Source organism: Spea bombifrons, chromosome 3, assembly GCF_027358695.1.
Source record: "Spea bombifrons isolate aSpeBom1 chromosome 3, aSpeBom1.2.pri, whole genome shotgun sequence".
Taxonomy (NCBI): Eukaryota; Metazoa; Chordata; class Amphibia; order Anura; family Pelobatidae; genus Spea; species Spea bombifrons.
Genome location: NC_071089.1, coordinates 36,932,337 through 36,947,851, shown reverse-complemented (window position 1 = coordinate 36,947,851; position 15,515 = coordinate 36,932,337). Strand labels below are relative to the sequence as shown.

General features: G+C 38.3%; 1 protein-coding gene across 1 annotated transcript; it reads right to left on the bottom strand.

Annotated features, from left to right (window-relative positions):
- Positions 1–289: 289 nt before the first annotated feature.
- Positions 290–15,503, bottom strand: MEMO1 (mediator of cell motility 1). The gene is made up of 9 exons (XM_053460794.1): positions 15,268–15,503; positions 9,417–9,498; positions 7,934–8,002; positions 6,523–6,635; positions 6,195–6,306; positions 4,901–5,043; positions 4,166–4,242; positions 1,729–1,833; positions 290–987 (listed from the first exon to the last, which is right to left on the bottom strand). Exons 1-9 carry the CDS (start codon positions 15,326–15,328, stop codon positions 856–858), a joined length of 894 nt encoding a protein of 297 aa, XP_053316769.1. The 5' UTR covers positions 15,329–15,503; the 3' UTR covers positions 290–855.
- Positions 15,504–15,515: the final 12 nt, after the last annotated feature.

Sequence of the window (15,515 nt, the reverse complement as noted above, 5' to 3'; positions counted from 1 at the left end):
TTTTTGTAGGTAAATTCAATGAAAGAGGTCTTCTAGGAAGTAAAATTAGCAGGGTCATAGTTTTGGCTTTACAAATTACCAGTATACATTTTGCCATCAGATATAACCTGCAAATATGTTGGCTGAGCACATACTATGTCCTTTCTGACAATACAATGCATATAAATGCAGCTAGTTGATTCCATAAAAATGCAGCATAACAGAGCGATATAAAAACCTCATAATGTTGTATACAGAAACCACCTAGATGACGTCCTGAACGTTAAGCACAAAAAATAAAGACATCACGTTTGGTTGTGTAGCCCTTTATTAGCAACTAAAATAGAAGGTATTTGTTGTACAACACTGGTAATAACCAACTATACATGAATTGTATTATATTCTAATACAGGATAAAGGATAATTTATAAATGCTTTTTTATTATTAAAAAGCTTCCACTCCTCTTTTTTATACTTTTTCTGTTTTACAACTTGCAAAACTATTCTGAAAGCTGAATATATGTGCACATATCTGCAAAGAGTGCAAATTTGGGTTATGGTAAAGGCTAACTTAACCCATGTAACTAGCATTTTTCAATGATTTGCCACCACCAACTTTCACAAACACTTCGACACAACTTAGGTTCTGTTACCTTAACCAAGAAAGACATTTTATTTTTCAATGGAGTCAAAAATCAAGATAGGACTACACCTACTAAAAAAGGAACAGGGAAGATTTAAACAAGATTGAGGCTCCACTAAACCCACAAGGCAGGGCAGTACGAAGCCACTGCTTGACAATGGCCCCATGGACAGAAAAGGAAAGGTTTGTGTCAGCATTGTGTTTTCAGGTGGCATCCCTGAGACTTCAGTGGTTCAATGCACTATGAGTGCTCCAGCAGCGTAACTCACTGAGCTGTCTTGCCAACTTCTGCACTGGCTAGACTGGGCATAATTCAAAAATGAAAAGCTCATATTAACTCCACTTTTCTGGAGTTCTGATGCAGCCTAGAGGGGAAAAAGAAAGCAAGAATTTGTGAATTACAAATTGTATCTATCTTTCTTCTAAGATACTGTTTTTCAGTCTCAATACAGCATAAGGGAATGAATTAAAGTCTAACGCTTGTAAGAGTTAGTTTTACTTTCAGTGGTATCTTCTAGTCTAGCGCTAACACACAACTTTGTTAAAATATATTTTACCACTATATGCTATTTTACTGCAGTTTTTGAAAAAAAAGCTTTATATGCACTGATTTTTTTTTAAGCAATTGCTTTAAGATTGCTAAAAACAATGTCTTAAATATATAATTTAATTTTTAATAAGTGAATCTCAGAGATAGCTTTCTGTCTGAAAATATTAATAAAATGTTTTGGGAAGTATTAAAAAACCTAATATATGTAAAAAAAATTGTTATGATAAAGACTATATTTATTGATGCTTGTTGAAACAGGAAGATAAAAATATCCAGCTGGAATTTGATCAAAAGTAACTGTGACTTTCAAGGTATTTAGGGGAGTAGAGAGAATTCTTCCAACATAAGATACAGCAACAGATAAGATTATTTTTAATTTAATTTCGGATCACTTAAGGGGAATCGAAATTATTCTTATGACACAGACTTGACATTTTCTTGATTGATGCACAAGTTAAACTTCCTGGATATACCATATTGTTAACAGTAAGTGGAAAGTGAAGAGACAGGACGGGTTTATCCAAACGCATTAATGAATTAAAGAAGTAATACATACGTTTAATAAAACCCCAATGGGATGTCTTCCGCATATAGTGTTGTGGTATTTCTTCAAGTAATTACTAAATGGCACAGGATCTAGTTGCTCTATAATGCCCATACCCTATGTTAAAGAAATAAAGAAAAAAAAAACTTACAATAAGATCTGGTATCAAAGTTGAATTTTAACAATAGCAATGTGCCTTTGCCACAGTTACCACATTGGTGTAACATTTCACATGTTGCTCACAGCATGTGGCATGTATAATTGGGTAACTGATTTCTTTGTGTCTGTTAATACATTATGCAAAATGCAGGGTAGCTCTTTAAATATTCTTCTCCACAAAAGTTGATGTGGTTCCTAGAAAAAGAATGTAGTCAACCTAGTCTGAGCTCATGCTTTCTTTCCACAGTCTTCAGGCCTTTACGTGAGAGGCAATGTACTGTATGATTTAGAAAGAAAAAGTCATTTTTCAGCTGTGTTTGGCCAGAACTACTGCTGTAGCAGTACAGCACATGCATGGCTACATGATAAGACATAAGTCTGATGAGATTACATCAATGGTATGATGCAGTCTTTGTACTGTATTTCAATAGTAAAAGGTGAATGAGGTTCAGTTAGGTACCCAAATCAATGACTGAAATCCTGTAATCTCAAATTTCACTGATATTATGTGTTACTCAACTGCAGAATACCAATGTCAATGGATCGGTGTTTGAGCAGAGTTAAGGTGAGAGTTACTTTTTAACTCTTTGTATACTTTTTTATTTTTATCTTTCTTTTTTTTTTTTTTTAATATTTCAATATTTATTATGTTTTTTCCAGACAATGTATGGCGTTAATTTGTATTATAATTACACCATACACAAACAACACAAAAAAGAAAAATACACATTACACAATTACTCACATACAGTAACTAAAAAGAAATATATACATAAAAAAAAAAAAAAAAAAAGGAAAAAGAAAATGATTTTGGAGATGCGATATAAAGGAAAATAACCCAGCTGCTCATCATACTTCAGCTTCAAGAAGCTGTAAACATTTTTCCCATTTTCTAATTTTGGTTAGACTATACCCATTTAGCCTGGTCGCACCCAGTTCCATTTTACAATGGTATATTGTAGTTAACTTTATCTCCTCCCATTTCGGCATTTTTTTACTTTTCCAATTCCTCGCTATATGTAATTTTGTAGATAGAAGAATATGAATCATTATGCATCTATGTAGATTTGAAACTTTTGGCCAATCTAAATGTATTAATGCACAATCCGGTGTTATGGGTATCTTTACCCCAATTAGTTTCTCAATTTTATTGAGAATCTCTTTCCAAAGGACCGTAGTATAGTGGCAAGTCCACCAAATGTGCATAAAGCTACCATCCTCCTTTCCACATCTCCAACAGTTAGCTTCGGTGTTCTCATACATTTTTGCTAATTTTCTTGGGACAAGATACCATCTGTAGCATACTTTAAAGAAGTTTTCTCTAATATTTAGACAGTGTATTTCGCTGTTGACCGATCTTATTATATTTTTCCACATATCCCAGGAGATATTTCTATTCAAATCCTTCTCCCAGTTCTTAATAGCCCTCACTGGGATATGTTCGTAATTAGGTTTAAACACTTAGTAATCATTCCCTTGGTATTTGTCGTATTATATATAGAGTTTAATATTTCCCATTTTTCTCCACTATTTAATATAACATATTTTGAAAAGAAACCTTTAATTCTTAAATAGGAAAATAGCTCTTTGGTAGGGAGTGAATACTCCTCCTGTATCTGGGGGAAGGATTTTAATACTTTATCCAAGTATAGATCCTGGATAATTAGAATTCCGGCCTGTTTCCACCTTGTTAAATTAATATCCTCTATACTAGACTCTATTACTTCCAAGGGAAGGAAGTCCGCTAAGGTATTATGGAGGGCTAACTTCTTCCTTACCCTTCCCCAGGTGCCGCAAATATCACTTAGGACAGAAGATCCTATTACCGCCTCACACCTTCTCTCTACCCCTCTAATAGACCATGGCAGTACTGCCAACCCATCTAGGCCTATAGCAATCTCCTCGATTTGGTACCATACTTCTTCTTTTATTCCACTTATCTGAGTCGCCATTGCATGTGCTACCATACAGGCCTCTTGATACTGTTTTATATTAGGAACTCCGAGGCCCCCCATCATTTACTTTCCTAGATAAAAGTGTAAGTCCTAATCTTGGCTTCTTACCTTGCCAAATAAATCTTTGTATACTTTTTACAATGACAGCACAACATACAAATGCAAAGGGTAATAGCTTTCAGTTTTACCAAATAGCCTAATTATCTTTAATTATGATTCCCTAATTTATAATCATATTTCAGCAAGCAGTGAATAAAAAGGTGGGATAGAAATGGGACTAATTTAGCCTTAAAATTAAAAATGTTACTGTAATTAACAAAAAAATAAATATTTACCATTTTATCTAAATGTTCGATTGACCTATAAATTTCTCCTTGAGATTCGTCATAATATGTGTAACGAAATCTTTGCCCTGGAGAAGAAAAAAAGGATCAGCAAGAATAAGTCACTACATGATCTTGAAAGAATGGAAATTTAAGACATATCTGAAAATATAGCATTTTGTATAACTAATTTGCTGATCTTAAGCAACAGGTTTTGATAAAGATAGTTTCCCTCAGAGATCTGGGTTGTGCTGCTGGCAATAAAATGTGTAGAGTCTGCCCTAACTGGGCAAATACAGTCTAGCAAACTTACACAGAAGAGGGACTATGAGCCAAAAGGAAAGAAGAGCAAAAAACACACGACTATAAAACATATTTAAGGGACATTTGAGATTAAAGCCCCTTATTTTTTATGACTATATTCATGCAATTTCATTTAGCAATATCACTTGTGTGAGTCTTGAATGCTAACTGTGTTTTGCTGATCTGTGAACTGTTTGACTGATAAGAATACAGGAATAGGCATGTTTTTATTTGTAACTATACAATTCATGCCCATTTGCATGAAGTCTATAAAAACACTAAAGAGTGTTGCATACATACACACTTGACAAATTTAAAAAAACCTTTAAGCAATTGAGGTGTGTTAAATGTTTGCCACCATTTATCCATCATATATGGAACGCCTAAAGGTTATCTTGATAAACTGCTTGTCATATATTTGATACAAAAATATGCTTTACTTACCCCAGTGACAGAAATCTGATGAAATTACAAAAAGGTTACTGGGATCTGCTAGGTATTTACTAAAAAGTTTTCCAAATTCCTGTTCCTTTGATTCACTAAGGGCTCCAACCAACACAGGAACTATGGTAAACTCATCCTTATGGCTTGAAGAAGACAAAATATATATAAAAGAAATTAGGGATATATGTCACATAACATTGAATTACTTAAAAAGTAGGTTTTCTTTTGAGTTTCCTCTTGAAAAGAAAATACTTACAGTAAATTTCAACATATAATACACCGATCAGCCATAACATTATGAACACTGACAGGTGAAGTGAATATCACTGATATTATGGCACCTGTCAGTGGGTGGCATATATTAAGTAGCAAGTGAACATTTTGTCCTCAAAGTTGATGTGTTAGAAGCAGGAAAATGGGCAAGGGTAAGGATCTCAGCAACTTTGAAAGGGCCAAATTGTGATGGTTAGACGATGTCAGAGCATCTCCAAAACTGCAGCTCTTGTGGGGTGTTCTGGTCTGCAGTGGTCAGTACCTATCAAAAGTTGTCCAAGCAAGGAAAAACGGTGAACTGGCGATAGAGTCAATATAAGGTAGGTGGTCATAATTATATGGCTAATCTGTGTATCTTTTGTTTTTGTGGTATATCAGCATTATTTTTAACAGCCAATGAATACTAAGAAAACATTAGGTGGTCAGGTATCATATGTGATTGGTTGTTGATTTTCCCATTGACTAGAGTGAGGAGTTCTACAGAACATGTGCAAGAAGCATTCTGCAGCATGATCCCTGCATTCAGTAGAAGCAGCATGGGGACACGTTAAAACAAAAGAACTCAAATACCTAAAGAACATCTTCAAAACGGACTCCAATATTACATTACATTTATTTATATAGCGCCGCCTCGTAGCACACTATGAACATAACATGAAAACAGGACTCCTTGAAAGTCCTTATACAGCAGTGAGTATCTCTTTACCCCCAAACAGCTAGTCACATTTACTCTTTATAAAGGCCAGCAAACTTAGCTGGAAGCTTGTGTAGCCCCCGCTCCATCATTATGCAGATCTGAAGAGGAACTGCACAGAGCATTTCAGCATTAGAGTGAATAGCAGAAAATAAGGACGGTAGTATAACCCGCTCAATGAAATGTGTAGCATAGTTGTACATGGAGACCCATTAATAGTTACATTATTACTGTGAGTAAAATGAGCAGTCACATTTAGAGTGTCACTAGTCTTCATATGTACAGCAATTTCCTTGAAAGGCAATGTACACTAAAGAGGTAATTTACCTTTCCATTGCTTTAGCAGTGTATGGTAAATGCATTTCAATGCTGTGCTCATCTTCATCTGTCTGCAGAGACATTCTCTCAAACATCCCCGTCTTCCACAATTCTCCGTACACTGAAAAGATACAAAGGGTGACTTATTTAATATTGTAGCAGTCCAAATCATAGCTACATTGGAACAGGGACCTCTAATCACAGGTATGATCACAATGCAACACCAAAGCATCCAAATGAAGGGTAGCCTAAAGAAGATTACGCACTTAAAAAAATTCTTCTAGTTCAGGGCCCCCCTTGTTGGTGTTTACAGCAAATCAGGTGTTTTAGAACCTACCTTTTTGATCAATATGGAGATCATACAGAGGTGTCCTATATATTTCTACAGTGGACAGTGCACATCTAGAGAGGGCTACATGATGGGATGGACCAAGAATAAAGACTCTTCTCCTAAAAGAAAAACAAAAAAAAAACACCTACTTCATACACGTGATATAACACACTAGAACAGGCATTCTACTCGGCCTACTATCTGCTTACTAAAAAGCTCTCTAGTTAATTAGGAATACACTGAAACTGAATCTGTAAAATAATCGCTAATCCTGTATTCAGGTGTGAAAATCCTGAATCTTAACTTTCCACTTATTAACAGAGATTCCTCTGTTCCCCCACTCACCGTCCACGGCGCTGGCTATCTTCTTCCATCAATAATCTGGCACGCTATGCTTTCCTGCGGGTGTGCGGTGAAGTGAGTGACGTGAGGCACCCAGCGGGTGATGTAGCGTGTGTTATGTGACCCCACTGGGCATCTCACAGCACCCACTACACCGGATTTGTGACGCAACACCCTGGGCACCAGGAAGAGCTTTCTATTTGCCATGGCGACCTGGCACCGGGGGGTTTGTTGAGCCCTGTAGTAATAATAATAAATAATAATGTGCAGCCCTATAATGGTAGCTTCACTAAAATGATAGTAATCCAAAATACATTCAGATTTAAGGAGATATCTATAACTATGGGGCAGACTATATCCGAGAAAGCACTATACAGCTAGTGTTAAGATTTTTTTTCTTCACAAAATGTACTACTGTTTTACAACTGCTATTGTTGACTGATGTTTTTTGAGTAATAGCAAGGGTTGTGGATGTGTTCTGCAAGCTACAATTAATGCAGAACAATGTATTTTTGCTCAGTAAGCAGTTTCTTCACGGCCCAACACTGAACCTAACCTGCTGATGCGGTGAAACATTCACTGGTGGAAGCCAATTACAAAGCAGAAACACAAATGACAGATATTAATGATCAGGAATATAATAAAGTTGGAAGGTTTATGACTTATCAGAGTTACTACTTGCTCAACAAATGTCAAGTGAGCCATGTAAAATCACTATGATGTATTTTTTAATACATGTGAACGTATGGGTTGTGTCCCTCTGTATTTGTAAATTCAGATTAGAAGTTTGCATTAGAGATGACCCCTCCATGGCCTAGAGCCACCCTTAATCATGGGCTTGGTCCTCAAGGATAAGTAGATAAGGATAAGTGAGATACTACAGAACTTATACCCAATAAAGAAACTAATGCTGGTAATAGGTAGAGATGCGTAAAACTCATAATACATACTATTCAGAAAAACTATATTTTAACAACTGGTCTAGGTTTAAAAAACAAGATATAAACCACTTACGAAAGGGATATTCCCCTGAATTCATGTATAGGATAGAGAACCACAAACAGCAATTACTTACGTAATGGAAGGGTCTACTTGTTTATAGGCATGAGCAGCACAGGACCCACAGTAGGTGTATCCGGCGTGACTAAGGACAAAATTATATATCCATGTTACAAAGGGTTTGGGTGGTCAAAACAAACTAGAGATCGAAGAACTGTCCATCACACACTATTTACAAGGTAAAATGTAAAAATACAATATAAATTATATGTGTATTGTTGCACTTGTATAGCATTGAAGAGGGTGCTGGACATCCGATCCATATATTTTCGTGCAGATTGAAATCCAATTTACATACATCTTAATGAACAAATCAGGGCACGTGTTTATTTTTAATAATAATTTGAAAATTAGACTTCTGTGTCGTTCTCCTCCATCCCGATCCATGCCTGCTTCTTTTAAAGAGCTGAGCAGCAGCAGCCACTCACGTATACACAAGCTGAGCTCCACATTTTGTGGGCTGAAGTTAAAAAAAAATTATATTTATATATATATATATATATATATATATATATATATATACACAGAACTATGGCAAAAGCTATAATGTAGACCAACTGCCAGAACCCAGCAGAATGTTCCTGATGACTGACCAACATTTGGATCTGCAATTTATAGAATCCAAAGGTGATAAGCTCCCCCCATACAATACATTTATAGGTGTTTTATTACATAAAATAAGGAAAATGTTTATCATCATATTGGCCCAAGGGTTTTAAGGCAAAGGTGTAATTATAGAAGATGAAATATTTTCCTATGTTGGCGCAATAAAAACCTTTATCCAAAGATTTTATTTCAGCATACAGTTTATGATGATGGCCTTAGCTTATCTCCCACACTTTGCACTGGGCTCCCATTAATCATAGGCATGAAGGCAAAGATCCTATACTCCACTGCCTAATGGGCCCAACTCTTTCCGTAGCTACTTGAGGTACAATTTAACTGTACTTTTGTGCCATCTCTTAGATCTGCGTAGAGAAGGTGCTGGTGCTGCCACAGACCATCTCATGAGGTTCTGTTGCACAATATGACAGCCCATACCAATGCTCAACATCATCAGCCTGCACATTGTGGCCGAAGCAGTGGTATAAAACTCTTGTGTCTTACTTTTTGCTTGTTTTGACGCTACAGGGACAGTTACAAGGGAGATCACAGATCTCTTCCAATCAATGTGGGCACATAGAATCGACCCCCATGCATTACTGGGAACATCCGGGCCCCAGGTAGCCTGAGTTCTCACTTTTCAAGATGCAAGTAGGGGGCCCTGCAGAAGTCAGTGGGCTGTCCCGCGCTCATTGCGTACAGAGCTAGCCTCACACACAGGAAAACCTCGTGGTTGGAGGGGAAGTGGGTAAAGGGTCTCCGGGCAAAACCCAGAGAGTTTCAAGGTAGACCCCATGCTGCTTGGTGCCTAGGAGTCCTAGAACCAAATATTTTATATATCATCTGTAAATGCAAGAACTATTTACATAACAGTTAAGACAAACAATACTACTCACGGTGCAATGATGGCTCTTGCAGGTCTTTTAGATGTTTGCGCCTGGGACAGCCACCCATCCAACTGCGCACTCAGCTGGGGTCCTACAAAAACAAATACACAATGCATAAAAAATCAACTCATACACATCACAATAAAAAAAGTGAGCCTATCACTTCCCCAAATGCCCTCTGCACACTTCAGTAACTAATGAATGTAAATAATCAATACACATAGAAAAGCCTTATTATCCCTATGCCTGGTCTAAGTCTTTGGTTGAAGTGGATCCCTTTAATTGGGTCAACATTGAAAAAGATGTTTTATCCGTATGCTGTATCCACTTTTCTTATCCCAGATTGATATAGTAATAATATTAAAAATGACACACGTATTTCCTTGATTTTGAGGTCTAACAATGTATGCTTTGTATGCAATACTGCAGCATTATGAATGCACTGTGCACATTTAGAAAATGTGTGTATGTACAAAGCGGAAATTACCGGGAATAGCAGTGGTGTTTAATCATTGTAACAGTGTGTAGAGGTAAGGTGCATTAACCGTGCATTAGGAAGACCAACATATTATTATTAACACAAAAATAAAATCATGGTTGGCCTTTAACCAACCATAAAGGCCATAGTTAATGCAGAGACATACAATTCTTCATCAAAATGACAAAGGCATCTGTTATTTCCTGGTCCTTGAATTGAGTAAGCAATGTAGACTTCAATATTTAACTAGAATTTAACACAATGCAAGAACACACTGCATCAAAATGAAGTGAAGAGGGGGCCGCAATCTACAACAGAGAGAATGGCTGCGTAAGCAAAACAGCTGAGCAGAGGGCATTTCAGGACAGCAAGAAAAGAGGTCCCACAAGGGGAGGAAAGGAGGTCTTTGTGTTTTACACAGTCTACGATTCTTGCTGTGGGGAGAAGAGACAATACTACTAAGTTTAGCCCCTTCAACTGTCCACAGCAGCCCAGTTTCACCCAGTGATATGCTTGAGATTTGTTTTAGGAGAAATGGCAGAATATTCCACTTATAATGGTATCAAATATATGCATTGCACAGCAACAGATGTGTGAAAAAGAAAGAAAATGACATGGCCGCCTCCACTTCAGCTTTGTTCCAATGACATACTTCTTAAGAAACAACAAATCAATTGGACAAATCATTTACACAGCAAAGGACTTCTTGTATAATCCAAACACTAAATTGAAATTACTGTAATCGTCCCATCCTTTTGTATATGCTATTGAATGATATATACGAAACTCTCTGCCCCTAAAAAGTGAACTACCCTCTGATTGGTTAGTAAACCAATTATCTTCCTGAAAACAAGATATTACTCAGCTGATTGCTGCTTGAATAGGAATAATCAAAGAAGCATGTTCAATTGAACTACTTCTGCACCTGACATAGGGCAGCATGTACCAGCCACTTGGCCTACATCCACCTAAAGCCCAGTTTCAAAACCCACTATGAACAGCCAAAGCTGCATTTACACCGATCCAACCAGTGGACTGATTTTGCCCTCAAGCAGCTGTATCAGTGTAGCCATTCACAGAGCTGTAGCCGTATTATAGAGACCACCTAACCAGAATCTAATAGACTGCTGGAGTCTGGTTGTTGACAGCATGAACCCAGTTTGGGTGTGTACCAGCCACCTGTATCAGGTATATAGAAATATCCAAAGAAGGCCAGGTATACAGGGTGTTGTTGGCCAAGAAACCGTATAGAAGCAACCTGTCAGCCTCACCACAATGGCCTCTTACATTACAAAGTCTCAGAGGAAGTTTGCTCGGTGCCAACTTGGAAGAATCTCAGCTTTGATAAGTGTAAACCTTTAAGGCCACCACTCATTATCCCTAATCATCCAATAATGTGATATATTGTTAATAATGAGGTTATATGTTCCCTAGCTTCATTTATGAACGGGAATGCAAATTAACAGAGAAAAAAAAATTACAAATGGTCATTTATTACTATTGTCGCCTGCTTCATTATCAGTAATCCTGCATTTTAGAAGACAGATGCCACATTTCCATGACTAAAAGAAGACATAGCGAGTCACCAGAATGAGGAATCTGCACACACACCAAAGGAACTCAAGTGCTTAACTGTGCCAGGAAGGGCCAGCTCCCCAGTAGATCAAAATAAATAAAGGCTGGAACCCTTGAGTGCCTGGAGCCTTTATTCATTTTAAAAGAAGACATAGTCCTGGCTCGGAAAGACTGCGGCATGTTGGCTGCACACGATATACATACATAAACACAATAATAAAGTTTAGTAAAGGTTCAATTAAAATATATTATAACAGGTGCTGCAAACACTTAAGTATAACTTAAGTATAACCCCTTTCTACCAAAATACAAAAATGCGCAAAAGGCAAAATATAAAGTGATTACATATAATATAATGTGATACAAACAATATGTATAAAAAATATATATTAAAGAAACAATACTTATATTTTTCGTTTCTGTGTTCTGTCTTTTTTTCAATTTCTCAGTTGTGGTTTTTCTCTCAGTGTTTCAATGTATACAAGAAAAAAAGAAAAATAACATAGTGTTTTCCGTAAAGGCAATAAATTTGTATCAAATATCAAACCCCTGTGTGTCAAGACGCGTTTCGCCTTAATCAGGCTTTCTCAATGGTCTTTCAGAAAGCCTGATTAAGGCGAAACGCGTCTGCGTGCTGTTTTCGTTATTATTTTGTTATACTCGGAAGTTGTCCCCTTGTAGAGAGAGACCCGAGAAAGAGATCTTAAATGTGAGCATACCGCACTTTTTTTGTAAACAAATTAAATATCTGTACACATTTTTTTGCCTCTTTGCTTTGTTCCGTGGTGATATTGTGTGGACCGACAATTGGTTTTCGCCTTGCGGCGTTATCGTGTGGACCGATTGCTTTCTACGGGAAGGAGTTTCGGAAGCCTATATAGTTTTTTTGGCGGGTGGAACCGCTCAATTTACGCCCAGAAAGTCAGAGCAAACTATAATGCTCTCATCAATGTGAGTGGGATACCGTATTCGAAATATTTGATACAAATGTATTGCCTTTACGGAAAACACTATGTTATTTTTCTTTTTTTCTTGTATACATTGAAACACTGGGAGAAAAACCACAACTGAGAAATAGAAAAAAAGATAGAGCACGGAAACGAAAAATATAAGTATTGTTTCTTTAATATATATATTTTATACATATTGTTTGTATCACATTATATTATATATAATCACTTTATTTTTTGACTTTTAAATTGGCATAAATATTTTTGCGCAAGACTATTAAATTTTTATACATAAACACACACAATCTGCATTGTGTTTTTGATTTTGTGTGGCTGGCTGTATCTGTACTTGACACACAGGGGTTTATTCACTTAAGGAAGAGTTGTGGTTTCAACTCACTCACTTCACAAATCATTCAAATAGCCAACACTGTCATGTTTAATGTATAGTGTATCGTTTAATGTAAAATGTATAGATTGTTAAAATGGAAGCATCTCTCCCCTTTTCCCTTTGTTTCCCTTCACCCCATATCCTCTAGATTGTGATGAGAAGAACAAAATGGGAGCCAAATCTCAGACCAAGTACTGACACCGCTGAACTAGCCTGGCCCTATAGAAAAGTGGCTTCTCAGGAGCGGCATCACAGTTTTTTTGTCCACTTGCACCATTACAGAGTAGATGTCTCCATTAGCATATCATATTGGCCTCACCCATCGGGGCAGTCCAGACCCAAAATGCATGCCAAGCCTCCTCTGCACAAGGAACACAGCAACCACAGAGTCCTCTCATACGCCTCGTCAGCGTGGTAGGGCTGATATCCCACTAAGCGCAGTGAACCAGGGACCCACGTCTGGGCACATCTTAACGACCCAAGGTGAGAAAACCAAAATGGGAGCCACTTTTCAAACCGAGAACTGACAGCGCTGAAATAGCCTGCCCTATAGGAAAGTGCCTTTTCAGGAGGGGGCATCGTCAGTTTTTGGCTCACTTGCACTATTACAGAGTAGACCTGTCTATGAGCATATCAGATTGGCCTCAGTCATTGGGGCAGTCCAGACCTGAAATGCACGGCAAGCCTCCTCTGCGCAAGGTAAGCCTGTGAGCAGAGCCTTCTATCTCCAGTGAATTGGTTCTCTGTCAGTTCTGGTTGTGTCATACTCCTTGAATATATGTATCGTAAGCGCTGCCTAAATTCTTGGTGCCACATAATTAAAAGATAATAATAATAGTGTCTGTGTATGGTGTACATGTATTCAAACCTGCTGTGACATCACTAAAATGCTTTACAATCCTTAACGTGGGTTAAACATGCCCAGGCTTGCCATGCTGGACAGGTTCTCTCCATACATGAAGACTTGGTTGCACCTGTTGGATTTTGTTAAGTATGATGTTAGGACACTGTCTGATCGTTTGATACTATTTCTCCATAAACCCTACTCCAAAGTCCCCGTGCCATTCTGTACTCCTGTTACCAGAAGGCAACACCAACGTTCTCCTCAGTATCTGCTTCAACAAATCACTTATTGTAATGAAAGTCCCATTTTGCCTGTATACAGAGTCCAAGGTGCTCACAAGCCAAGCCAGAAGGTCTTTCAGATGCTTTAAGGTGCTAAGATGGAAGGTGAAGGCACCATTTTAGCTAGCAATGAGGCACGCTTTAAGGCTATAATGCCAAAGCTGAGAGATCGGTGAGACTTGGGCACAAACCTCCGCATTTTCAAAGGGCGCTTCAATGTTTGAACAAAAACACAGGTACTAAAATACACATGGCCGCCATCATACATGTACTGAATATTTAGAATCGGGCATCTCTATTACACACGCAAGGCTAAAATGGCAACCAAATTGTCCTCTACTGTGTTGTGTAGCGTAAATGTTTTTGCCAACATAGGGTAATGTTGATGAAATGGTATCTACAAATAATAGGGGGAATGGGGATAACGCCTCACGATTGAGGCCAAGGATACAGCTGACAGAATAGCATGCGAGAAAGTTAGGCATATAAGGGGTTATGAGATCATAAACGCACCACGTGACAATCCTTCGCTACTAAGACAATGAAAATGCTGATGGCCATTTGTGATTCCAAACACCACCATCCCAAATATTTTAATTGTTCCAGGATTAAGGGAATTTATTGTACTTCCTGTAGGCCTTATGTACTATCAAACATTCTAGAAATGGGCTATATTTGGGGCATACTATTAGTTGTAATTTGGTGTCATGCACATGAATTTTTGGAGAAATAGAACCTTTTATGTCACTAAACAAACTATACGTTATAAAGGGCCAGTCCCAATGTGCCCAATCTTCGACCCTGCGGCATGTATTGTTAAAACCGAACAAAGCTCGGTAAGTCAACCATGCATTATGCAGGGCAAACCCACGCCACAAAAGAAAACACCCTTGGCCAATGATAATGCTAGGCATGTCGGTAAGATCAGCGATATGTGAATAATGTTCATCAGATAGCGGTAGGAGAGGTAGCCATTTCAGGAGTTTTGGCTCCTTGGTAAAAATAACCCTCCCAGGGAAGGAACAAAGGATCATGTGGAACTCTTGCATGGTGGTACAGGTTAAGAGAGACATAGAAGCCATACACCGGCATGTAGCACACTCAATGATTACAAAATCCTCATGCTTGTGGCTAATAGCCACAAAACCACCACTTTTAAGGGAATCTACATCCCAACCCTATTCCTTACTGCCACTCCAAACCCATAGACAAGCACATAACTACCCCTCCCCCACAAACACCCTTTCACCCCTCCCCCACTCTCTTCCCACCTTTCTTCCACCCCCACCACTGCCACCTCTCGCACATCCCCGTTCCTACCCTGCACCCCCAACGCAGTACCTGAGGCGGTGTACCAGCTCCCGGCATGACTTGCCTCCCGGCACACAGCTCGGTTGGACATCTTGGTGCTGGAGCCGCCTATGTTGTACAGTGTGTGACTTGGGGTGCAGTTTGTGTGTCACTGTGGTGACCGGGCTGGCTGCAGGTTGTGTGTGTGTGTTTCACTGGGGTCGCACAGCCACTGAGATGCAGAAGGGGGGATTGCTGTGCTTTGTCGGTCTGCGAGTCTGTGCTGTGTACACACCCTG

Bases quoted from the DNA above. Each gene is read 5' to 3' on its own strand.
- MEMO1 (XM_053460794.1), bottom strand. From the start codon at position 15,328: ATGTCCAACCGAGCTGTGTGCCGGGAGGCAAGTCATGCCGGGAGCTGG. The intron at 8,003-9,416 runs GTGAGTAGTATT...TTTTGTCCTTAG, and splicing joins GCAAGAGCCATCATTGCACC to TCACGCCGGATACACCTACT. The intron at 6,636-7,933 runs GTAAGTAATTGC...TTTTTCTTTTAG, and splicing joins CAAGTAGACCCTTCCATTAC to GAGAAGAGTCTTTATTCTTG.